The 27,399-nt window shown below is 37.8% G+C and overlaps 2 protein-coding genes across 3 annotated transcripts in view; one reads left to right on the top strand and one right to left on the bottom strand.

The window, feature by feature from the left end:
* The first annotated feature begins 313 nt into the window (after nt 1-313).
* LOC127420312 (retinoic acid-induced protein 2-like) lies at nt 314-20,431 on the top strand. Its single transcript, XM_051662511.1, has 2 exons — nt 314-569; nt 14,353-20,431. Exon 2 carries the CDS (start codon nt 14,434-14,436, stop codon nt 16,141-16,143), a length of 1,710 nt encoding a protein of 569 aa, XP_051518471.1. The 5' UTR covers nt 314-569; nt 14,353-14,433; the 3' UTR covers nt 16,144-20,431.
* LOC127420306 (sex comb on midleg-like protein 2) overlaps nt 20,324-27,399 on the bottom strand; it is a 39,704-nt gene continuing 32,628 nt past the window's right edge. For both annotated transcript variants that reach the window (XM_051662496.1, XM_051662497.1), the window contains exon 15: nt 20,324-25,663. In XM_051662496.1, coding sequence (XP_051518456.1) covers nt 25,538-25,663 — 126 coding nt within the window. In that variant the 3' untranslated portion in view covers nt 20,324-25,537. The remainder of the gene's footprint in view (nt 25,664-27,399) is intronic.

Below are 27,399 nucleotides of genomic sequence, written 5' to 3'. Positions count from 1 at the left end.
TGGACAAATGCCATGTTAAAACGATATTTTTGGTTATGATACTGTTTTGGGCAGTACAGTGTTTGGATATATATATACCATGGTGTTATCCCCTAATACCATGGCACAGCACAACACAACACTTTTTACATTTTTGTAAAATAATCAATGCATTATGAAATGCATGATCGTACATTAGGTTGCAGTGTATTTTTGGATGGCAGAGGGTGAGTGTGTGTGTGTGTGTGTGTGTGTGTGTGTGCGCGCGAGTGAGAGGAGAGAGAGAGAGAGAGAGAGAGAGAGAGAGAGAGAGACTGATTCAGAGCGGCTGTACGACCACAGAAAAGAGCCACACGGACACATCCGTCGCTCTTTACGGTGAAATACGCGATATAGGCCTGAATCCGCCACATAAACCGACAAACACAGAGGAAGATTCGCGTCTCTTATGCGCTGCTGTGTGTCACTGTCACGATCAAACCCGTTAGGAGGAAAAACCGAGTCATTTATGGCAGCGATCGAGCGAGTGCACGAAAAGAAAATCCAGAAATAACGGACGATTGTGGAGCGACGTTATATTTTATTCAAAGGTAACGTTTGATCATCGATCTTGTCATCTCATGCATTTGTTTAATATGTACATCATTTCAGTGCACGGTTATTACAATTTTCTGCGTTTTAGAAATCGATTTATCAGCACATTGACACTGGAGGGGACATTGCTTTCTCTCTATATAATAATGTATAATGGTTTAATAGGGTATATAGTGACAGACAGTAAACCCACAGGGCTGCTGCACAGGTGCTCGTGCATCTTTAAAGGATTTAAAGGGATTCGTGCACCGCAGAGACATTGAGGATAATTCTAAACCACTAAGGGACACAAATCCATTTATTATTTTTCCTCACATATTTATGGCACACTGTCGTATATAGTAGCCTAATAATAATTTGGACAACTGTTATTTTGAAAGGTTTAGGCTTGGTTTTCATGACTGACTATGCTGCTGAAAAGAAAACAGGCTTTTAAAGGGATAGTTCGCCCAAAAATGTAAATTCTGTCATCATTTACTCACCCTCCTTTTGTTCCAAACCCATATGATTTTCGTTCCTCTGTGGAACACAAAATGTGATATTTAGCTAGCAGATTGTTGACGGTGCTCTTTTCCATGTGATGAAAGTGAATGGGGATTGGGGCTCTTAAGCTCCAAAAAAGGAGTAAAAGTAATCCATACGATTTGTGTATAATCTAAAGGCGTACGCAAGTACTTGAACGCAGAAGCTTCTAGCAACGCAAGCTCAATTTTGTGCATAGTTGTGATGCCAAATGTGTCAGACCTCTTTGCATTCTCAACAAAGGGCGCAATAAAGTGTCTTTCAAATCTCATTTGTTCTTGCATATGTAACCGGTCCTGCTTGACCGACTCCGAGCGGGATTCGAACCAGGGTCTCTGGCATGGGAGGCAGTCATGCTAATGAGGAGGCTAAAGGCTACAGCCTCTAGTGTCAGTCGCTAGTGCGCCTCTTGAGGCCAGGGGAGTGAGGTTTACACACTGCACAGCTACCTACCATCTGGCTACCGTTACACATACATTCAAATAGGGTGCGTCCAGTCGCACAAGATCGGTCATGAGATATGCAAGAATCAATTAAATTTGACTTAATTTGGGCAAGCATGGTGCGACGCATTTTTATCTGGTGTATTTGAATATATGCAAGTGTGAATTTAGATTTTTAATTCTGGGGTGTACAGTCCGTTTAATGCATATGCCGTGGGGATTGTGAGGTCAGAAATGTCTTAAAATCTGATTGGTAACTCAAGATGTCCCTTGTGTGGGATACTGAATACTGTAGTACATCAAATTATAGTCACTGTTTCAATGACAGTGATTTTAATGGTCTTATGATAATGTTGTTCTAAAATGAACAATGGCAGTGCTACAGCATTCTTGACAAGGCTGTGACATCATAATGAGGGGCTTTGTGGTGTCCGTGGTAACTGTGGAATTCTAGGAGTTGTTTATATCCTTGGTTCAGTTGATTCGGCTAATCAATGCTACCTCATGGATTCATACGTGCACTTTTAAAAGCATTAGGTCACCTTTGCTGGCTGGAAAGCTTTAGGGGTCACAAAGAGGTCATTTTTTTCTTGACCTTTGCACACACGCATACACAAATATAAAGAAGGACCAATCATGTTAAGTTCATTAAATTTACCATTAGCGTGACTTATATTCACACATGAGCACTTATCAGCACATACTGTACGTTACTCTCATTAACAAACTGCTTTTACATCGTAAAGACAACATTCATTAACACTTTTATAATTATCATAATAACTGGAGAATATATCATCTTTAATCACATTAGCCATGACATTTGGGCTGGGCAATTTCAAATATGTTTTCAAATGTTTAAATTTTTTTTTAGGTTCCAGATCTAATAAATTATTTTAAAATACATTACAAATGCAATTCACACAAAACAAATATTTGAATACACCTCTGATATGATGAACATGTTTTTAAATAAAGTTCAAAGTCATTTTGATATTTTTACTGGGGTTTAATGTTAATGTTTTTTTAAATAATCTTTTATTATTATTTATTTAAAGAAATAGGGATTGAAACAATTTTGTTTTTAAATATGATTAATATTTAAAATTAATTTATCCACCAAATCAAAGTCATGTGGTGTAACCAACATTAAGGTAGCTATTTTTTGTTGTCATGTGACCAATTTTTTTTAATAAATAAGTAAAACAGATAGAACCACTTCAGAACCTCAAGACTGTGTGTGAAGTTTAAAACAAATCATTATTTTGTCATAACATTAAATATCAACATTTTTACATTTTTACAGCACATTTTTTCAGGTCATTTGGTCTAACCCCGCGAAAACTACTTGATTTGCAAAAGAAACCGGAAGATTCTCTTCAATGTTCGCTGAAGCGGAACACTGTGAGACGCTTGTTGAACTCTTAAAGTGACAGTAACCTTTTTAGTGTTTCTTATACAAATGTATGTAAACTTAATGTTATTACTTGTAATTTGTATACATTATTTCAAACAGTGATAGCTCATATCATTATTATATATACCATTAAATGATATACAGGTAATATTAATTAATATAATGTAGAATTTTTACAAAATGTAACAAAGTTAAATATTGATTATAATAATGTTGACAAACAAATTCTTAAAATATAAATGTACACTTTCACATACTTTTTTCAGGACAGGTTTTGTTCAGTTCTATTCTTTGTTCTGCACCTGATTGAGGAGAAATTATAATGAGCATTTTGCTCAAATTCTTTTTCAGAAAATAAAACATTTCTGTAATATTTTGTCATTTAAGTGTTATTATATTGAGAATCAAGATATCGTATATCGAATCGAATCGTGAGATTACCATATTGTCCCATCCCTAATACATATATATTTAACCTTGAAAAATATGTTTGAAAACGTTTTCGAAATTAATTATTAAGTTGTGTAAACTCTCATGTATTCAAGGTGCAAGGAAATTATTTTAATACCTTTTACTTGATGGTTACACCACATGACATTTTTAAAGCCATAAAATAAATTTCTTGTAGAAAATGCTGTAAATGTTTTACCAACAAAAACACAAATCTTAAATGTCCACGAACTTGACCCATGTGTTTCAAACTATATTTTAAAAAGATTTCCTATTATTATCACCTCGGACAAACATATTTGTCAATGACCCTGGTGCATAAATGTATTTTTTCTTTTGTTCATTTAGCGAAAAACAGTGTAAAACATGCAGTTTAGTTTGATGCAGAATATTTTAACTAGAGTTTTACTGTACTTCTTGCATTAAACATTTTTAATATACCTTGCCGTTTGATTTAAAATATTGGTTCCCCATAAATATTAAGATATAGGCTCGAATAACCTCAAAAGAGTTTAAGATATCAAGATGTAATTTTCTTTTTATCTATAGTATACCGCCCAGCCTTACCATATATATTTGTAAAGTAAAAGTGAATAGTTAGGGGACAGTTGTCAGGGTCATTGGTTCATAGTTTCGCACAATCTATATAATTCCCCAGTAGTTGCTTAATCTTATTTCGGCCTTAAGCCACAGATGAGTTGACTCAGGAATGTCCCTCTCAGACTCACTGTCCCCATGTCTGTTGGACTGTGTTTTTATAATGCAGTGGGAGGTGACATTACACATGTGTGTGTGTGTTTAAGTGAAAGAATGTTGTATTTGGGAGTAAACAACCTCAAATGAAGCAGAAGCTCAAGACCAAAACGTTCTCAGGCAGACACATCTTTTTAAATTTTAAAGATCAAACTAATGCAACTACAGGATAATGATGATAGTCCAAGCTGGTTTTTGCAGGTTAGTGCTGGCCTAGCTAGAGAACCATGTTGTTAACCCATAACTGACAACTCACTTCCTGTGACATAGCCTTCCCACAGATGATATAGTAATGTAGTATTCATCATCGGTCAAAATGTTTCGTCTCATCCATTTAATGTTTTCTGCAGTGTATATGCTTGTGAGAGCGTCCCTTTGTTTCTAGTATAGATTCTGCTATTGGCCTCTGACCCTGTTGTCATAACAGTGGGTTGAGTTACTGTACATGAGGGCCATTTAGCTGTTAATGATAACGTATGTACAGGGGCAGCCTATCTGCAGTTGCCTTACAAAGATCGCATTACTTCATATTTAATTAAAACACCCCCAGTGGAACCTATTTATAGCATTTGCCTCCACAGACCACTGATGGGGCGTCCCAGAGAGCTGAACAACTGATCCAAGACCAGCTGGAGGTGTTTATGCATTGTGGCTATGCTTAAAGGGACAGTTCATCCAAAAATGTGTCATCATTTCTCACCTTCATGCTGTTACAAACCCATCTTACTTTCATTCTTCCTTGGAACACAAAAGGAGATATTAGGCAGAATGACAGTCATGTGATTTGTTGAAAATTGGTGTGCTATTACTTTTCTAAGCAATAAGACTCTTTTGAATTGGGCCAGTGAACAACTCCTTAGCAACCATCTTGCAACGCCTTAGAAACCATGCAGAACCCCCTTGTAACCGCAAAGCAACATTTTAGCAACCACTTTGTTTTCTCCCTCGCAACCACCCAGAACAAATGCCTAGCAAGTGCATAGCAGTGCCCTAGCAACTGTTAAAAACACCCTAGTGACTACATAGCAACGCCCTTGTAACCACCTAGAACACCTTAGCAACAACCCAGAAAACCCTAGCAATCAGCTTGCAACAACTTAGCAACCACCAAGAACACCTTATCATTCACAATAAAATAAGGTACTTCAGATGTTGAAAACAATTATACAGAAATAATATAAAAAATAAAGTCGCACACTATCAGCTTGCAATACTGTATGCTAGCGACCACCAAAATCACTTTTGCAACCACAAAGCAATGCCTAGCAACCACCAAAAATACCTTAGCAACCAGCTAGCAACACCCCATTTACCATCCAGAGCATCCAAGTAACCAGCTAGCAACAACTATTTACCACCCAGAACACCCTGCTGTAGCAGTCATCTGGCAATATGCTAGCAACCACCAAAATCACCTTTACAACCACAAAGCAATGCCTAGCAACCACAAAGAATACCAGAGCATCCACAAAGCAATGCCCTAGCAACCTCCAAGAACACCTTAGCAACCGAAAAGCAACATCCTATTAACCACCCAAACCACTTCAGCAAGTACCTATAAATCAGCCAGAGGGAGGTTATGGGAGCGGCATACAGGATGTCATGGGAATCTCTAAACATCTCTGTGCTGTTGCCATAATCTTTATCAGAGTGTGTGTTTATGTATGTAATGTTTTGGCAACACGTCAACATAAATGACCTCACCCTCTTCAGATCAGGGTCTCTGCTTGTGTATGTGTGGATAGAAGTGTCATTGTGTATACCCCCTTTCCTCCCTGTAATCTTCATCTCCCGTCTGGCTGTCTCGGTTCGTGCTGGGCAGTCCTGCACAAATGCACCATTCATGGACTGATAAGATCCTGGAGCGAGCAGAACCAGCAGGTGGTGTTGTCTAGTTATCACCCGAGCGATTGGAGTGCCAGTGATGTCATAAATGAAACTGATGAAACATTAAAGCCAGATAGGATGTTAAAAATCAGCAGACTTCTAATGCAGTATCTGGTTCTAAAAATCACACAATAACCACTGGAAACTGTGTTTTACAGTGATTTTACCACAGTTAAGGGAGAGGAGAGGACTGGAGAGGTGTGATATTACTTTTCTAAGTGAAGAGTCTCACTTTTTTTGCCTGGTGGATAATAAAACAGGCCTGCTGCTGTAATGCTCGCTCACAATCGCTGACCTGAGGTCAGGTGCTTTTGTAAACACCATGTAACTATTAACTTTTGAGTGTGTGCATGCGCTTAAATCATTACAGTTTCTATGTGGCTTTACTATTTCTGTCCCCCATTGTATCAAATTATAATCTAGTGCCATACTGTGTTTGTACTATGAAGTTTTTTTTTTCTCTTTATTTATTTTTGTACATTTACTGGATGAAAAGCAAAAGAGTGTGTGTCCAGTGAGATGATGTCACAGAATGCCTTTGACAGTTCTACTTGTTTTGTAATAACGGATTCCAATATCAAGAAAGTTGGACATATGTGATAGTGTAATGATAGCAAATAAGATTGCTTTAAAACACTTATTTTGTGGAATATTTGATGATCGTGAGTATGCATTAAGTGTGCACACTACAAAGGAAAAAAAAGGGGTGTTGGATGTACCACATGTGCTTTCGGTCTGGGATTTAAGAGACACCCAGAGGCAATTCTGCCTGAATTTAGCATCTCAGGCTTATTTCTGCCTTTCTGATACACTTCCCAACCCATAAACCCCTCTGAAGTCTCAGTCCTTCTGTATGGGGCTGACCACAGCACACATGGATGCCATTTTACTATGGGAAGACACCAGTGAATCTTCGACAAAAGCAGTTAGACCCTTTATGGATCTTTGTTTTGACATAATCAGTATTTATCCATCAAAGAAAGGGTTTTCATTTTGTTTTCAAAAGGTCTCCATTGTTCGTACAGTAATCCGCACCCGTGTTTATTATGCCCGGGACATGCGTTGCACGTAATGTGTAAGCGTGCACTGCTCCACACAATCAGTTTCTGTGCTAGGATGTGCAGTCAAGCGTGTACCTCCTGGAAATTTATATATGCCAATTTTAGCAACAGGAAGTGGTGAAAACATTAGTGAAGGTTCAGGAAGTGAAAAAAGTGTATACTGCATTATTGTATAATTTTTTTTAATGTGATAAAAATTCAACTATTAAACGCAGAAATAAACACATAAAATGTCCCACCCTAATATACTGTATATGTGTGTGTGTGTGTGTGTGTGTATATATATATATATATATATACATAGTACCTTGGCCAAATACATTTAAACTCAGTTTTTCGCAATTCCTTCACATTCCCAGTGGGTCAGAAGTTTACATTCACTTTGTTAGTATTTGGTAGCATTGCCTTTAAATTGTTTAACTTGGGTCAGATGTTTTGGGTAGTCTTCCACAAGCTTCTCACAATAAGTTGCTGGAATTTTGGCCCATTCCTCCAGACAGAACTGGTGTAACTGAGTCAGGTTTGTAGGCCTCTTTGCTCGCACACACTTTTTCAGTTCTGCCCACAAATTTTCTATCGGATTGAGGTCAGAGCTTTGTGATGTCCACTCCAATACCTTGACTTTGTTGTCCTTAAGCCATTTTGCCACAACTTTGGAGGTATGCTTGGGGTCATTGTCCATTTGGAAGACCCATTTGCGACCGAGCTAATGTCACAAGGCACGAGGAAGGTGCCATGCAAGCTAGAACAGCTACTGGCTTGACATAATTTTCTGGAATTTTCCAAGCTGCTTAAAGGCACAGTTAACTTAGTGTATGTAAACTTTTGACCCACTGGAATTGTAATATAGACAATTAAATGTGAAACAATCTGTCTGTAAACAACTGTTAGAAAAATTACTCATGTCATGCACAAAGTAGATGTCCTAAACGACTTGCCAAAACTAGAGTTTGCTAATATGAAATCTGTGGAGTGGTTAAAAAATTAGGTTTAATGACTTCAACTTAAGTGTAAGTAAATTTCTGACTTCAGCTATATATACACAGTTGTGCTCAAAAGTTTGCATACCCTTGGAGAATTTGTAATATATGTACCATTTTTTAAAGAAAACATGAGTGAGCAGGCAAAACACATTTCTATTATTTCTTATGGGATTCATATTCAACTGTAGGTTATAACAGAATGGCACAATCATAAAACAAAACATGGCAACAAAGAAAAAAATGAAATGACCCCTGTTCAAAATTCTGCATACCCTTAGTTCTTAATACTGTGTATTGCCCCCTTTAGCATCAATGACAGCGTGCAGTCTTTTGTAATAGTTGTCTACGAGGCCCCAAATTCTTGCAGGTGGTATAGCTGCCCATTCGTCTTGGCAAAATGCCTCCAGGTCATGCAAAGTCTTTGGTCGTCTTGCATGAACCACATATTTGAGATCTCCCCAGAGTGGCCTGATGATATTAAGGTCAGGAGACTGTGATGGCCACTCCAGAACCTTCACCTTTTTCTGCTGTAACTACTGGAGAGTCAACTTGGCCTTGTGCTTAGGGTCATTGTCATGCTGGAAAGTCCAAGAGTGTCCCATGTGCAGCTTTTGTGCAGAAGAATGCAAATTGTCTCCAGTATTTTCTGATAACATGCTGCATTCATCTTGCCATCAATTTTCACAAGATTCCCCGTGCCTTTAGAGCTCACCCCCCACCCCTCCCCCCCAAAACATCAGTGAGCCACCACCATGCTTCACAGTGGGGATGGTATTCTTTTCACTGTAGGCCTTGTTGACCCCTCTCCAAACATAGCGCTTATGGTTGTGACCATAAAGCTCTATTTTGGTCTCGTCACTCCAAATTACAGTGTGCCAGAAGCTGTGAGGCGTGTCAAGGTGTTGTCGGGCATATTGTAACCGGGCTTTTTTGTGGCATTGGCGCAGTAAAGGCTTTTTTCTGGCAACTCGATCATGCAGCTCATTTTTGTTCAAGTATCGTCGTATTGAGCTCCTTGAAACAACCACACTGTCTTTTTCCAGAGCAGCCTGTATTTCTCCTGAGGTTACCTGTGGGTTTTTCTTTGTATCCTGAACAATTCTTCTGGCAGTTGTGGCTGAAATCTTTCTTGGTCTACCTGACCTTGGCTTGGTATCAAGAGATCCCCGAATTTTCCACTTCTTAATAAGTGATTGAACAGTACTGACTGGCATTTTCAAGGCTTTGGATATCTTTTTATATCCTTTTCCATCTTTATAAGGTTCCATTACCTTGTTACGCAGGTCTTTTGACAGTTCTTTTCTGCTCCCCATGGCTCAGTATCTAGCCTGCTCAGTGCATCCACGTGAGAGCTAACAAACTCATTGACTATTTATACACAGACACTAATTGCAATTTAAAAAGCCACAGGTGTGGGAAATTAACCTTGAATTGCCATTTAAACCTGTGTGTGTCACCTTGCGTGTCTGTAACAAGGCCAAACATTCAAGGGTATGTAAACTTTTGATCAGGGCCATTTGGGTGATTTCTGTTATCATTATGATTTAAAAAGGAGCCAGACAACTATGTGATAATAAATGGCTTCATATGATCACTATCCTTAAATAAAAGATTTTGGATGGTCAGTCATATTTTCAAAATCAATGCCAAAATTTCACAATTTCTGCCAGGATATGTAAACTTTTGAGCACAACTGTATATATATATATATATATATATATATATATATATATATATATATATATATACACACACACACACACATATACACACACACATATATATACATATATATATACACACACACACACACACTACCAGTCAAAACCTTGAAACACTTGACTGAAATGTTTCTCATGATCTTAAAAATCTTTTGATCTGAAGGCGTATGCTTGAATGTTTGAAATTATTTTTGTAGACAAAAATATAATTGTGCCAGCATATTAATTTATTTCATTAAAAAAACTAAAATGTAATTAAAAAAAAACGTTTTTGAAATTGATGGCTTGGACCAAATAATAAAGAAAAGCAGCCAATAAGTGCCCAACATAGATGGGAACTCCTTCAATACTGTTTAAAAAGCATCCCAGGGTGATACCTCAAGAAGTTGGTTGAGAAAATGTCAAGAGTACATGTCTGCAAATTCTAGGCAAAGGGTGACTACTTTGAAGATACTAAAATATAACACAGTTTTGATTTATTTTGGATTTTGTTTAGTCACAACATAATTCCCATAGTTCCATTTATGTTATTCCATAGTTTTGATGACTCTACTATTATTCTAAAATAACTTTTGACCAGTAGTGTGTGTGTGTGTGTGTGTGTGTGTGTATATATATATATATATATATATACACACACACACACACCGATCAGCCACAACATTAAAACCACCTGCCTAATATTGTGTAGGTCCCCCTCGTGCCGCCAAAACAGCACCAACCCGCATCTCAGAATAGCATTCTGAGATTATATTCTTCTCACCACAATTGTACAGAGCAGTTATCTGAGTTACCGTAGACTTTGTCAGTTCGAACCAGTCTGGCCATTCTTTGTTGACCTCTCTCATCAGCATGGCATTTCCGTCCACAGAACTGCCGCTCACTGGATATTTTTGTTTTTGGCACCATTCAGAGTAAATTCTAGAGACTGTTGTGTGTGAAAATCCCAGGAGATCAGCAGTTACAGAAATACTTAAACCAGCCCGTCTGGCACCAATAACGATTTATTATCCCTTCAAAATGATTTATCTTTATTGGAGAGAAAAACTCACCCATCTTAAATCTCATCAGGGTTGACTTTTTCTATGTGCGACACCCGTGCTTTGTCCAAACTGTGATGTGATGTGACGTTCTTGGCCAAATTGAACCAAGAATCACATTAGAGCAAGGTTGTTGTATGACATTTCAAATGGCAGACAGTTTATTTGGTGGCTTTATTTTTGTGCTTAAGTTGCTGTACTGTTTCAGCCCTGATGTAGTATTCAAAACTGAGTATTCTCACCTGCCCAAGTCAACACACACTCACTTCTGCCTCTGTAAATGCTGTTTGCATTAACTGTCTCACAATGTAGGAATCCATTGGCCCAGAGCAGGCCCATCTGGAATGCAGTATCTTAGAAACAAATCATACCAAGGGTTTGGCGAGCCACCTTGTTGGCTCTCCAATTGTAGATTGTAATTTATCGACTTTTATTCACGCTCAGGATTTATTACCAAGTTGTTGGCCGTTGGCCCTCACAGATCGTAATTGGGTAGCATTTGAAGCATGTGTTTGTTTTCCAAAGACAAACATGCCAAGTTATTCATGACATCATTTGGTGTCTTTGGCGTGGAGAATGCAGAGACTAATGTTAAATTAAAGACATGTTTGCGCTAAGACTGATGGGTAAAACAACAATTTCACCTCACAGATGTGATGTTACTCAACACTGTATAGTGAAGACATTTAAAGGGATAGTTTACCCACAAATGAAAATTCTGTCATCATTTAATCATCCTCTTGTTGTTCCAAACCCATATGATTTTCTTCTGTGGAATGCACAATGAGATATTAGGAAGAATGTTAGACACTTTCACCACTAGTGCAAAAAAATCTGAATGAATTTTTGTTGTTTTCTTTTTTTCCAGTAAATATATCTAAACATTCTTAAAAAAAGAGACATTTACTTGAGAAGCAAAATTTCATAAGATATTTTGTCTTGTTTTCCGAGAAATCTAACAAAAATATTTAGTGTAAAAAAAGACCAAAAATCCCATGAAGCATTGCAAATGAAGTCATTGAATAAAAAAACGATGGTAATATATAAAACTATTGATTTTAGGTTGTTGATTATAAGTACAGAAACAGTATATTTTATGTTTATTGCTAAATATTCTGATATGTACAAATAGATAAGTAATTTAAGGGTGAAGAGACAACAATTTGATAACGTCATTCACATTGCATCATGGGAGTGGGCGGTTGCACTGAGGCATGTTTCGCAGGCTTGGTTGGCCGTGGTTCTCTGATTGGTGAAGCTTTCTCTGCTGGACCATTGGTAATGTAGTTGTTTACCATGAACTCCACCATCAAACACGATTTTTAAACAGTGGAGTTGAAATAATGCAGATGGATGGCTTCAATAGAGGCATACACCATTGATGAACAACCTCAGAGCTCAAGTTAGGGCTATCTTTAATGGTTTATAAGTTATCGTAGAAAATGAATTTGTCTATGAAAAAAAAATTATGGGATTTTTACTTCTGGAACCAAACTGTTGCGCTCTATAGAGTTTGACATTAGCATGTTGCTAAGCAAAAACAAACTTAGGGCATAATAGTACATTTTGAATTAGACGAAACTATTTCAGTGATACTTTTCTGTATTGAATTAAATAAAATAATATTAATAATCATTTCTTTTTTTACTTTTAGTTTTCAGTGCATTTTGTATATGGAAATCTGAAGATTCTCACAGACACTGTGGATTCACACTGAATCAAATTTACACTCTTGGAACTTCAAAACAACTTTGACCTCTCACTGTCATGCAAACATTGCTGTTCTGCCAGCCAAGTATCAGCTTTGAGAGTAAAACTTTATACTTTCAGTCACATTTCATTCTAATAAAGCTAAGCCTCATCTAAGTGCCATATATGACTGTAGTAAACATTTGCAATGGCAGTTTTTAAACACTTAAATGCCTTTAAATGGCTTCTGTACTGAGGTAAGCCCAGAGGTGCAAAAACTATATATGCAATGTATGTAATGCATATGGGCGCCACAAAAAGGGGGGTGCCAACAGGGCCATTTCTCACCCAGGGCCTATCCATACTGCAGTAAAAGTAGTGTGGTAGTATGCTATTCCAAACAGCCAGAAAACAAGGAATTCTGCAATAGAATGTTGATCTGGGATCAGCAGCAGTCAGTGAGTGAGAGTCATTGAAATACTGTCAGGAGTAATCAGAGAAGAGCAGACATGTTGAGGTTGTCTCTTTCCTTCTCTGTTTCCACTGTTCTCCCGCCTTGGAAATTCAGGGCTGTAGAAGCAGCATTGAAAATCATTCTGGGACACAACTGGTCCTAAATCAGCTGGCAGCTTGACTTTGTTTCGCCGCTTGCCTGAAGAAAAAGCAGATAAGACAGCTGTGCTTAGCTTGCTGCGCTAGCATGAGCCTGTCTGCAGCCTTCATCAGCATGGCATTCATAAAGTGTTGATTGTCAACCTCAGGAAGTCAAACTAAATATTACATGAGCTGTTTTATTATCTATTCGTTTTATATGACGTTACCTGTTACAAAAAGATTTTGTAATTTTCTACCAATAAACATCAAAATGTGCTAATACCTTAAAAAAATTTCATGGGAAAGGTGTACCATATTTGTGGAAGGAGCCACAAATGTGATTGTAGTGTGATTTCAGGTCTATTCTTGCATTCTGCTTCCTCTTAGCATTTAATTGTTGGAATATTTACTGGGTACCTAATACAGACCAGAAATTTGGTGCTGTCAAAGCAATTTCTTTGAAAGATTGTTTGCGGTTTTTGCATGTCGTCTGATCTATCTTTTTCCTTATATTTTTCCTCCCCTCTTCTGTTTTGCTTCTTCTCTTTCTGTCATCCCATTTTTATTTCCCTCCCCCTTTTTATTTTCATTTTATTTCTCTCTTCCTTCAAGGTACTTGAGTCTTTCTGGCATTCTCTCTCGTCTCTCTATGTTTGCCAGAGGGAGGTTCACTTCATAGTCTTGGCAGCATTTTGTGTAATAAACTCCATGCTAACGCTAGCTCATAAACAAATAAACCCAGGGACTCTGCAACGTAATTTCATTCAGTCCTCCCCTGTGCTCTCTTTGCTCTACTCCCAGGCAATCACAGTCGTCTATCTGTGTGAAAGTCTTTCAGTCTTTGTAAACGCACTTCTGGTGTCTACCATAATTCTGTCTTTGTGTCTGTGATTCCACTGTAGTGTCCTAACATCATTCTGAAAGCTTACAGCCCTCTATGGGAAAAACACATATGGTTGAACTTTTAGAAGGGAAGGAAACAATATCTCCTTGGTGCCTTGTTAGCTTTGGCGATTAAATTGTAGAGAACATGTAAGAATACAATCAATTAAAAGGATATTTCACCCAAAAATTACAATTCTATCATTCATAAAAGGTATACCAGCAGTTAATATGTTGACTGCTAACAGTTAATTCTAATTTGTTGCATTTTAGAGCAAACAGTTACACTAACAAAATTTGCTGCCAACCACTAATCCTCTTCCATTTGGCATTGCAGGGTTTGGCCTCCCAACTGAACTGAAGAAAACCATGGAATCCTCTTCTTACAGCATCTGAAAAAGAATAGCATAAACAAGACATGATGGAAGAACCTTATAAAGATTCTGCAGCCGTAGAAATGCCAAACCCTCAGGAGGAGGTCTCTAACAGTGTTGCCACCACAGCTGGTCCAGTTGGGAAGCTGGAAAGTAAGACCACTCCAATAATCCCAACTGAGACATGGAATGTAAGCTCTCCCACCATCACAAAACGATCCCTCACACCCCTGCTAACACTACAGGCTGCCCCAGTGGTGACCCCTGCCGCTGAGTCTCCAAACAGTGTTGCCCTGAAAGTCGCAACAACTCTCCTTCAGCCAATCTGCTTGGGCGAGAATCCAGTGGTGCTGCCTATACTTGCTGGCCCAGCTGCCCCTCAAGTTGGACAATCAGGGGCAACTTCGTATCTGATGACCAGCCAGGGTCCTGTGTCCCTGCCCCTAGTCCTGGAACAACAAGTCTTCCAACATCTGAATCCTCAATTACTTCAACAAACTACCACCTGTCCTGCAATTTCCCTTCCAAACAACGTCCTATGCCAGAACCCTTCCCTTGCTTTTGGTCCACCTCCAGTTCTGGACCAGAAAGGTCCAGTGTTGGATACTAGTCTATTGACTCTCCTTCAGAACCCTAATTTTGCTGCAATCTTGCAGGATCTCTTCCCTGGCCAAGGAAACTCTTCACCTACTTGTCACCCAGTGTCTTCCCCTCAAGTAGACCTTGCCTCTGCTTTTCTTCCTCCTCCCCCTATCTCACACACCTACAGCTCCCCATTAGCCTCTCTGGTGCCTCCGGCCACCCTGCTTGTCCCCTATCCCATTGTTATCCCACTTCCAGTACCTCTTCCAATCCCAGTACCAATCCCAGTACCTGTTTCTACATGCAAGGAATCCAAGGTAGATGTAGACTCCCATAAATCAACTTGTACTTTGAGCAAAAGTACACAGACTTCCCCCAGTGACATTTCCCCTCACTTGACATTATCTGGCAAGGAAATGGTATTTGTCCAACCACCTCTTCCTTCTTCCTCATCCCCTGTAGTGATAGACGGGGAAGTGCTAGACTTATCCTTTAGAGCGCCTCAAACATCAATGCATGTTCAGAGTCCACAAGGGGTCCAACCATTTCAGCAAGACAGCGTCCTTGATTTGTCTGTGCCTAGTATAAGAAAAACATGCATCCAGTCATATAGCACATATGGGCCGTTGGCCCCTGAACGGGAGAGAGTGTGCCACATTGGGGACAATTTCAGCAGTGGGGCTTTGGCTCTTGGGGTTCTCCGGCCGGCAGACTGCACCCCTAAACTAGATACCAAGCTGCTAAGTGGTCTGGCGTCTCTGGAGTTCAGTCGACAGCACAAATGGGTGGTAGACAGTGGCCACAGTAGTGCAATGGCTGGGGCGGTACATGAATCTGCCCTTGGTGGAAGTGGTAATATCGAGATTGTCAGCACGTCGCAGACTGCCAAAGTTATTGTGTCAGTCAAAGATGCGATGCCTGCCATTTTCTGTAGCAAGCTAAAGGGATTGTCAGGGGTTTCTACAAAGAACTTCTCCATCAAACGTGATGCCAGTCAGGGGGCATTCGCAGCTCTGCCCAGGGTCCATGGTGACCAGCGAAGAGAATCCAGTGACCAACTCAAAAAAATCCCCAAAAACAGAGGCATCAAAGTGAAGAAAGTGAGCTCCCAGGAGATTCATATACTGCCCATAAAAAAGCAAAGACTGGCTGCGTTTCTTCCAAGAAAATAACACATACTCTCACATGCAGAGTGAGAAGGAGAAATCAAGGATATAAGCAAAGGACGAGCTACTGAGATTGTGAAAGAAAACTGACATTGAGATACAGAGAGAACCAGGGATTGCTGATGCTAAAGGCATTCGTGGATGAAATAAGGCTTAAGATATTCTCTAAGATGTCCAAATGATTTAGATCAATGTGGGCTGCATCTGGTCTGTTGTTAGCCATTTGATTCATTCATTATAAAGCAATCACAAGAAGTAAACAGGATAAAGAATGCTCCAAATGAAGGAAGGAATCAGAATTGGCCAAACTGCACTACTACTGATATTCTTTAGCATTTCCTGCAATAATGCCAGAACCATTTCCTCAAATATGCATTTTGAGTTTGCCCACACATCCTCATGTATTATTCATAATACTTAATCTGCATTGGCATTAATATGCATGAAATCTGTTTTGAATCCTGGCCAGCAGTCATGGGTTTTTCACAAGAAACAATGTATAGTACTGACAGATTCTTGTCTTGCCAACATGCTAATTCTTGCTGTCCTCTGCGGTTTACACTCCAAACACAAGAACACTCGTATTTATTTATTTTTTTTTTTTGTCTAAATGAACTGTAGAAGGGAACTGTGACCTTTTACTCCCCTAATCACTGTATTAATCAGTGGGCCACTGAAGCAAAGCGTGCTCTTTGAAGAAGAGGAGGGGTTTTCATTTAGCATGGCAGCCTGATAATGACTTGGCAAAGTGCAGACCTCACTTTCATCAAGTCGGATGATTGGAGAAAATGGTTGTCAGTAGCAACAAAATATAGTTTTCATCATCTTCTCTTTAGGGGGGTAGAAAGTCTCCCCTGCCTGCCCTGTCTAAATTAAAACTAAATAATCATCAGGGGCTCGCCCTTAACTCCAGCAAATCTGTGTTAAATTGCTTATTAGTGCTTTGTTAAGGTTGTGGGCTCATCCAAAAGCCAGTTTTTTAGGCTGTTGTCAGACAGTTGCGTGAATATACTAAAGTTCTGCACAAATTCCTATCTTCAAAGTGTCTACCCCTTAGCAAACAAAATGTAATCAATAAATCATTAATTTATTTTCTTACAATCTATTCTTTTGTCTTAAAGTCAACATGAGATCAAAATTGACACTATGTACTATGTATCATATTGTGCACAATTCATCAGTGCATGTTATTCCAAAGAAAACAAAGGTTTGTCTTCGTAATGTCCACCTCTTTGTTCACTTTCCTTTTCCGCTGATGTCATGTAGGTTGTGCAGGCGATTGATTATTCAAGATAAGCTCAATCGACAGCATTTGTGGCATAATTTAGACTTAAACAAAAAAAAAAGTAAACAAATTTAATTGCCAAAAAAAAAAGAAAAGAGGCAAAAATCAAGGTTACAATGAGGCACTTACAATGGAATCTAATGAGGCCAATTTTTTGAGGGTTTAAAGGCAGAAATGTGAAGCTTATAATTTTATAAAAGCACTTTTATAAAAAGTTAAAACTTCTGTTAAAACCTGTGGTCAAAAAGCCTCCTTAAAAGTGGGTGCTGATGGTGCTCTGACGAGTTTCACTCGTAACAAAGAAACCTGCAACATATGGTCATGTGACAATAACGTGGCATACGACTGTTTAAAGATTTTTGTTACATAACGCGTTGTTTCACATGATATTAAAAAATAGTAGGCAGTATACAGTGTATACTCTGCAGTATGCCACAATATTCCATTTCGAACACAGCCATAACAGTATTTTCGTGCTCTTGTTGCTTCTAGGTGGTTATATGATTATATTTTCATTTGACTGGGGGTTTGATTGACATTCTTTGGGTGTGTATCAAACCACATGTTTCCACCCTCTCATTAACCTTCTGATCTACCCAGTCAGTTTAGCGTCCAACTAGTTAAAACCCTGTTACCACTGACAGGCCCAAGATCACATACTACCATAAGCTAACTCAGACAAATTAGCCCCAAGGGCATTTCATCAAACTCCCTACAATTATCTGACAAGCATGAGTGACCTTAGAAGGTCAGCAAATCATATTTTATTCCACAGGAAACGCATTACATTTCAAAGTTACACGCTTGAGTTTATATATATAAACTAGAATTTATTGCTTATTATCAAATGCACATCAGCATGTTGACTCCACGCATAAGGACATATCGACAGAGAAACTACCAGTGCTTAGCTTTGAACCTTTGATCGTTGAGTACGGCCAAGTCTAGATGAGCCTGATTAGTTAACAGATCAACATTTCATGTAACATTTTAAAGTGTTTTTGGATATGCCCAGATGAGAAGCAACTGTTTCCCTTACACACTAGAGAAACTAAACTTTCAGAATACTCTAAAACAATGAAAATAATGAGGCAGGATTTATTTGACATATCAGTATGTAATGTGCTTTCTCGTAGGGATGCACTGATATGAACATTTTTGGCCGATACCGATTTTAACAAAAAACTATTGGCCGATACTGATACCGATATTTAACAATGTTTTGCTCAGAAATTATGTTTTTAAAATGTACAGAGAGGTACAAAACGTCTGTCCTAACAACAAATGATTTCCACTGAACATGAATTGGATCTGTTGAACACATGATAGACCAACAATTTAAAGAGAGCCACAATGAGAGATAAATAGAAGATAAAAAGAAAATATAACAAAATTTGATAACATGATGATTGATATGAAAAAAAGTTATTTTGTACTTCTAGCAAATTTTCACTTCAGTTTTTGCAGTTCAAAACAACAGAACTCACATTTGACATGTTTGTACTGTATACAGTATAATAGAACAGCACACATTCATATTATACATATGTTGGGCAATTCCACAGAAATGTTAACCACATCATGGAAAAATAAAAAGTTACCAAAGGAGCAAAATGCCCTTTTAAGTTCTATCGTGGTTTAATGGATAATGGAAAATGCCATCCAGACCGCTAGAGGGTGCCGCTTGCTTACACAATGCTGACTGAAGTCTATTTTTAATCTATTTGTAATCACACAGGACCATATTAGGATTTCAATCTTAATCAATCGTACCAATGTCTCAGAAGTCAAAGTTTGCTGGTTTCAAAGTGTTTCGGAGGGTTTTATCTCATCCTGTATAGGTAAGTGTCGCTTTCACAAACATCACGTCTGTAATGACGGTTTTTCCTCATTATTGTGAGAGCGAGACAAACATTTTTTAATATATTACATGTTCTTAGGAGCACCAACCCTTTTATACTCTGTGGCTATCATTATTTCTGGATTTTGCATTTAAATTCAAAGAGTTTTTACAAAGTGTGTTATTAATTAATTGTAAATAAACCATCTGTTTTTCATATCGGCGTTTTTATGCTAAAAACCAAGTTGCCGATGGTTTTAATTTAGTCATTAATTGGCCGATAAATATAGGCAGCCATGTTTATTTAATGGAATTCCAGGAAGGCGCCTTATTAAATGTTGAATATTCTGAAGTATCATCATCAACTTCAATAAATTAACCATTTTTTGACAGTACAATTAAATGTTGGGATTATACGGTTAAAGCTGAGGTGAAATATTGTTCGCAACCCATTTTATTTCCACAATGTGATGAGTGAAACATGATATTCAATGAGAAAAAAGTTTGATTTGAGTTTATCCATCAGAAATAGATTAGATTGTGAAAAGTGGGCGGTACATACCAGAATGCAGCCATGTGATTGGAGGGGCTGAAAAAGTAAGAGTGCTTGGTGATATCATCTGAAAAGGACAGTTGTTTCACAGGTGGAGTATGTTATTACATTTTGATAAAAGATTATAAGAATTACACTTTGGAAAAACATGCAATGATGAATTGTGCACAAAACGATTAAGAAATTTCATGTTCGCTTTACTACTAAATACTTTCTATGAACTGCTGTGCAATTTTACTTGTCTCGATGTCAGTACTGAATTGTGTGTGTGTGTTAAAGCCTTAAATCATTTTCCAGCATGTGATTTAGTCTCACATTTTCCCATATCTCCACTAGAAACGATGACCTTCGGCATGAGTACCAGTTTATGAATAAACCACGACTGTTTCTATGATGTGAATTAATGTGTCAGAGAACTTTTATAGGTACTGAAATTTAAGTATCAAACGTTTTCTATCATGAACTTTTGTAAACAACTGAATGGATAAAAGAACGCAAAAAAGGCTGGTCGTGTTTTAAATTATTTATTTATTATTTGTATTATTTAAAATGTTGGAAATGTGTACGTGAAGAATGCATTGCCTTTAAAAATTCATGATTAAAAATGTATCTGGTATCAAGTGTATTTTTCTTATGCTTTGACAAGAATTGGTATCCAATCATTTGATGAATCGTCTATATGGCACAACATTACGAATACATTTTCTTCTTTACAAAGAAACAAAAAGATCAACAAGGAATCTAAAAAGTATAGACGGTCACATTCACGACTAACTTGAAATGCTACGTTACAAAAGAAACCTGAGAAGTCTTAAAAGTAAAGCAAGGCAATTTGTATGAAGTTATTTAAAATGGATATTTCCTCCTGGTAAAAAGCGACGAAAGGCAGTAGGTATATTCAACGACAAGACCGAAATGCATTCGCACATCTCCCGCCACCGTATACAACATGTTTAGCTTAAAATATTTCTTCTCTACAAAAATGTACATTGCTGTAGCTGAGTTTTATGGTTAAACCCATATTATACCACTGAAGACTTGTCTATCATTGAGAATTATAGCAAAATGTCACACAAACGTCAAGAGAAAGCTGACCATTTTCACTGGCATTCATATTTAACCAAACGTTCACCATTTTAGTGACATTTCTGTAATAGTTCAGTGACATTTAATTGAAATTGAAATTGAAATGAACAGGGTTAGACACAGATGAGAGCACTTTCAATTAATTACTGAACCACATACTATTTCCCCATTTATCCATGTCTCTTGAATACTGTTCTGTAACTGAAGTGGATGTCTAACAGGTTATCGGCATACAGCGATTTAACTCTGACTTTGCAACACCCAGTAACACGTTTAAAGTTTCTGTAACAAAACTGATGCCAACTCAAACAAAATTATCCCTGAACTCCTCAGAATGTTCTGGAACATTGATACTCGGGACACTTGAAGACCAAACTCAAGAGAGTTGGAAAAAAACTGAAGGGCAGGAAAATAAAAAGCGATAGATGACAAAGACAGCGCACACACACAAAAAAAGAGTCTGCTATTAGTTATATAACACTATGAAAGACATTATTAAAATTTATATCTGACGTTTTTCAAAGCAGAAAATCATCCTGTTTAAATTAAACCTGCACTAAACATTTCAATTTAGAACTACAAGTGGTGTGATTTACTTGTTTCAAGACTTGCCTATATGTGAATCTCATAAAACCAGTCAAGAACATTTCAGTTTTCACCCTCAAATCAAAAGAAAGAAATAAAACATTTTATTTTGCAAACAGAAAATCAAGCCTATTTCTAGGACCATTCACACTGTGACATTTTCATCACAATTAAGCATATTTAAGACCCCCATAACATTTCAATGATATAAATTAGATTGTATTTAAATGTTTACATTTTATTTATTATTTACTTTAATAAAGTAAAAAATTACTTGCAATGATGAATATCTAATAAGAATCACTATTGAGAATAAAGAGAATTCAGAAAATCCTCAAAAGTAAAATGTCGATGCATTTCAGTAATGAGAAACTGTGGAAAATGTGCTGAATTGTTTGGAAAATAATGTTGCAATGCATTCGATTTCATGGACTAACAATGGATTATATATTTTCCTGCATTAATCTTAGTTAATGTCAATTTATAGAAATACAGTTGTTAACTAGATTTATTTATAATTTATTTAAATACAATATAATTTACAGTGGCTAGAAAAAGTATGTGAACCCTTTGGAATTATCTGGTTTTCTGCATTAATTGGTCATAAAATGTGATCTCATCTTCATTAAAGTCACAATATGCTTAATCTAACAACACACAAACAATTATAATATTTAATGTCTTTACTGAACACATCCCATTTATAGTGCTGTTGGAAAAAGTAAGTGAATCCCTAGGCTAAAGACGACAAAAAAACTAATTAGAGTCAGGAGCTGGCAAACCTGACATCCAATTAATGAAGCGAGGTTGGAGGTGTGAGTAAGAGCTACTTTGACTTGCTATTCACAAGAGGCATCTGCTAACGTGGACCACGCCTCACAAAAAAAAAAAAATCTTAAGACGACCCACGATCAAGAATTGTTGCTTTGCATGAAGCTGGAAAGGGTTACAAAGTTATCTTGAAGAGTTTAGATATTCATCCGTCCACAGTTAGACAAATTGTCTATAAATGGAGATGATTTAGTACTGTGGGTACTCTCCCTAGAAGTGGCCGTCCAGCCAAGATGACTCAAAGGGCACACCACAGAATGCTCAATGAGGTAAAAATGAACCCTAAAGTGACAGATAAAGACTTGAAGGAATCATTGGAACTGTTTAACATCTCTGTTCATGAGTCTACTATATGGAAAACATTAAACAGGCATGGTGTCAATGGCAGGACACCACGAAGGAAGCTGCTGCTTTCCAACAAAAACACTGATGTGCACCTGAAGTTTGCCAAAGACCACCTTGACACTCCACAACGCTACTGGGAAAATGTTTTGTGGACTGATGAAACTAAGGTTGAGTTGTTTGGGAAGAACATGCAGCACTACGTATGATGTAAAAAGGGCACCGTATACCAACATGAAAACATCATCCCAACGGTGAAGTATGGCGGAGGGGACATCATGATCTGGGGCTGCTTTGCTGCTTCGGGGACTGGACCGCTTGCCATCATCGAGGGAAAAATGAATTCCCAAGTTTATCAAGATATCCTACAGGATAATATCAGGGTGTCTGTGCTCCAGCTGAAGCTCAGTAGAAGTTGGGTGATGCAGCAGGACAATGACCCTAAACATCGAAGTAAATCCACTACAGAATGGCTTCAAAAAAAGAAAATCCACCTTTTGGAGTGGCCCAGTCAGAGCCCAGACCTTTACCCAATAAAGATGCTGTGGAGTGACCTCAAGAGAGCCGTTCACACCAGACATCCTAAGAATATGGCTGAGCTGAAGCAGTTCTGTAAGGAAGAATGGTCCAAAATTCCTTCTGAACGTTGTGCAGGTCTAATCCAGAAACGCTTGGTTGAGGTTATTGCTGCCAAAGAAGGAACGCCCAGTTATTAAATACAAGGGTTCACTTACTTTTTCCACAGCACTGTGATTGTTTAATGGGATGCGTTCAATAAATAAATGAAAGATAATAATTGTTTGTGTGTTGTTAGATTAAGCACATTGTGACTTTGATGAATATGAGATCACATTTTGACCAATTCATGCAGAAAACCAGATAATCCCAAAGGGTTCACATACTTTTTCTTGCACTGTAGATAATTTAGATATATCATCACATGAGAATGGGACGGGGGTCATAAACATGCCTAATTTTGAAGAAAATAATGTCAGAATACAAAGAATGTAAACGGTCCTAGAAATAGGCTTGAGTATCTGAATTACTTGACATAATGAAAATCTAATGAGAATCACTATTAAAAATAAAGAGAATTCAGAAAATCCTCAAAAGTAAAACGCCTGGATGCATTTCAGTAATGAGAAAATGTGGAAAATGTGCTAATTTGCTTGGAAAATAATGTTGCAATGCACAACATCATACTGTTTCTGAAATTAGGTTTCAAATATGATGTTTTTTTGGTAACATTTTACAGTTAGGTTCTATTTGTTAAAATTAGTAAATGCATTAGGTATCATGGACTAACAATGGTTAATATATTTTACAGCCTTAATCGTAGTTCATTTTAATTTAGCGAAATACAATTGTTATCTAGATAAGTGAAGTTTGTCAAGACTTTGATGTTTAGTTTTTAGAGTTTGAAGTTGAAAGGTTACACAGGCCTTAGAGAGACTGTTGGAGTCTTTTGAACATTGTGTTAAAGTAAGTCTATGGGATTTGGGGGATTTCCATTATCCGTTATGGGAAAACCGTAAGTCCGATCAGTTAGAAAATACATAGCAACCAGCGTCAGAACAGTCTGAAGGTCGGTGCCAAGTTTGGTGGATGTAGCTTAAAAGCTCTAGGAGGAGTTACAATTGATAATTTGTGTCTTGGTTTAGGGATTCTGTAAAAACCCTAAAACAAGTCTGTAGAATATCAGTATGCTGGCTTTGTCAAGCCAACATAATTATTAGTTCATGTTAGTTCATAATGCATAAACTAATGTTAACGTACAACTTTTAATTAAAAAAATGTATTAGTATATGTTAAATCTAACATTAAACAAGATTAAAAAGTGCTGTAAAACTAATGTAGTTAACTAATGCTAATGAATACAACCTTATTGTAAAGTGTTACGTTTTTTTCCTTCTTCTTTTGGATTATGCATGTTGAGATTCACCTATACAGGGTGTGGTACCCTCATTTCTTTCCCATTAGACTTGACTTGAACACATGGCTGACGATGAAATTATGTTAATTAAAAAAAAAAAAAAAAAAAAATGCAAAATATTTTCATTGGCTTCGAGTTACTAGCATGATGGGGAGCATGATAGACTTAAAAGAAGTCAACTTAAACGTCTTTCTGACAAGGTTTTGTGGATTGAAAACAATGTCACAAAGGATTCACCTGCTTACATTCAGTTACTTCATCTTTGACCAAAAATCCCTCAAGCCCTTTCCATTGGTTTACACAATCGATCCATTGAAAAACATGACGTATAATTTCACGTCAACTGGAGAACGTTTTGTCCTCTGTAAATTCGTGACACCATTATGTGACCTAAATACACAAACACATTTCTCAGGGTTCAAAATGAGACTTGAAGATATTTTAAAAATGAACAAGGCTTTGAGTTTTTCCAGAAACAATGCCCACAACAGGTGTGGACTCGCATGATGACATCACAGGGAGGTAGAGAGATAAATATCGCACATTCAACTCATAATTGATCACCATCGATGAGATAATCGCCCCGTGAAGCGTCTACATCTTTAAGGCGATACTGACTCAGACGCTTCAACACTCCTGCGCTCTGGACTTCCTATCCATTTGACGATCTCGGGGGTAAAATAGTCTCGTGAAAACATTCCCAGAGCGTTGCACAAATGTTCCTCAAAGCATCGGTCCACTCTGGTAAAGGATAAAAAGAATATAAACCTTGACAGAGAGTGTGTGTTTATGGAGAGAAAGTCCGGTGGTGTAGTGTGTTCCGAAGCCCTCTGATCAGTTGAATTGCCGTTTTCCATCAGCCCTCTGCTGTGCGTCTGTATGCAGCGTGTGTTGGTACGGAGGTTAGATTCTTCATCTAATCCAGTAAGGTTTGTGTTTGCGTCTTCACTGTTTGCCTTGTTTCAGTCTCTCGATGTGATGACAGAGTTTGAGCGCCGGTCCGAGTTTCAGCCCCATGTACTTCATCACCATGTCACTCCGCAGTAACATCAGAGCTTTCCCATCTATCTCCTATAGACAGAGAGGGAACGTGAGTGTTTTACCACATTTACCATAGTTAAATACAAAAAACTAAAGAATAGAGAATAGCAGCAACTTAAAATGCACAGCACACATACTTACATACATTTGTACATAAAAGTCTAAAAATGCTAAATTACCATTTCTATGTTCAAGATTATCATCAGTCTGGTTCTGGAAGCAAAATTCCCATTCATTTTCTCCACAGGGTAATCGATTATTAATGATAACTTATAAAACCTTAAAGACAGACCTACCGTGAGCTCCTAGGTTGTTAATTGATGGTGTATGCTTCTGTTGAAACCATGTTATTTCAACTTTGTTTAAAAAAAAAATAAAAAAATCACATTTAATAGACAAATTCCTGGTGAAGAACTACACTACCCAGAATCCTGAAGATAGATCAACCAATCAGAGAACTGTGGTGAAAAAGCGTGCCAAAAGAGCTCTGCAGCGACCGCCCACTCCCATAACAGACTATGAATGACGCAATTGAATCACTCTCCCTAGAAACTAGGGATGCTATGATATGAAATGTTTAGCTGAAATGATACTGATTTTAACAAAAATTCATAGGCCGATACCGATATTTTGCCACTTACCTTATTTTGTCATCAGATCACTGTTTTGCTCAGGAATTATGTTTTTAAAATGTACAAAGAGCAACAAAAGCTTTTGTTCGAACAATAAATAATTTCCATTGAACATGGATTGGATCTGTTGAACACATGACAGGCCAAATTTTAAAGAGAGCCACAATAAAAGATAAATAGAAGATAAAAAGATGAAGTAACTAAATATGATAAATTGATGATTGATATGAAAAAAGGTTATTTTGTACTTCTAAAAATGTTTGGCACTTCTGTTGTGCAGTTCAAAACAACAGAACTCACATTTTGCACGTATGTACTGTATATGATAGAACATTACAAATTCATACTATGCATATGTTGGGAAATTCCACAGAAATGTCAACCACCTCATCGAAAAAAAGTTTAAACCAAAGGAACAAAACCCCTGTTAAATTCTGTATTAAAGTGGTATAATGGACAACGGAAAATGTCCTCCAGACCGCTAGAGGGTGCCACTTGCTCACAGAGATCTGAATGCAGACTGTATTTTACAACTCAACCTTTTCAGATTAAGTAATTGCGCAAGGCCATTTTACAATTTTAATACGTAATTTCAAATGCAGCATTAATGGATATTATATCGATGACTCAGAAGTCAAAGTCTGTTGGTTTCAAGCGTTTTGAATGGTTTCCCTCATCATGTAGCCTATATCAAAGTACTGCTTTCACAACTGTCATGTCTTGTTTATGGTGGTTTTTCCACATTAACATGAGAATGAGAAAGAAAAAAAAATTTAATGAGAAGGGGGGCCTGGGTAGCTCAGTGGTAAAAGACGCTGGCTACCACCCCTGGAGTTCGCTAGTTCGCTAGTTCGAATCCCAGGGCATGCTGAGTGACTCCATCCAGGTCTCCTAAGCAATCAAATTGGCCTGGTTGCTAGGGAGGGTAGAGTCACATGGGGTAACTTCCTCGTGGTCGCTATAATGTGGTTTGTTCTCGGTGGGGAGCATGGTGAGTTGAGCGCGGATGCCACGGTGGATGGCGTGAAGCCTCCACACGCACTATGTCTCCATGGCAATGCGATCAACAAGCCACGTGATAAGATGCGCGGGTTGATGGTTTCAGATGCGGAGGCAACTGGGATTCGTCCTCCG

The sequence above is a fragment of the Myxocyprinus asiaticus genome, chromosome 29 (genome assembly GCF_019703515.2).
Source record: "Myxocyprinus asiaticus isolate MX2 ecotype Aquarium Trade chromosome 29, UBuf_Myxa_2, whole genome shotgun sequence".
Taxonomy (NCBI): Eukaryota; Metazoa; Chordata; class Actinopteri; order Cypriniformes; family Catostomidae; genus Myxocyprinus; species Myxocyprinus asiaticus.
Note: the sequence above shows the minus strand (reverse complement) of the source record. Positions and strands in the feature narration are given on the sequence as shown.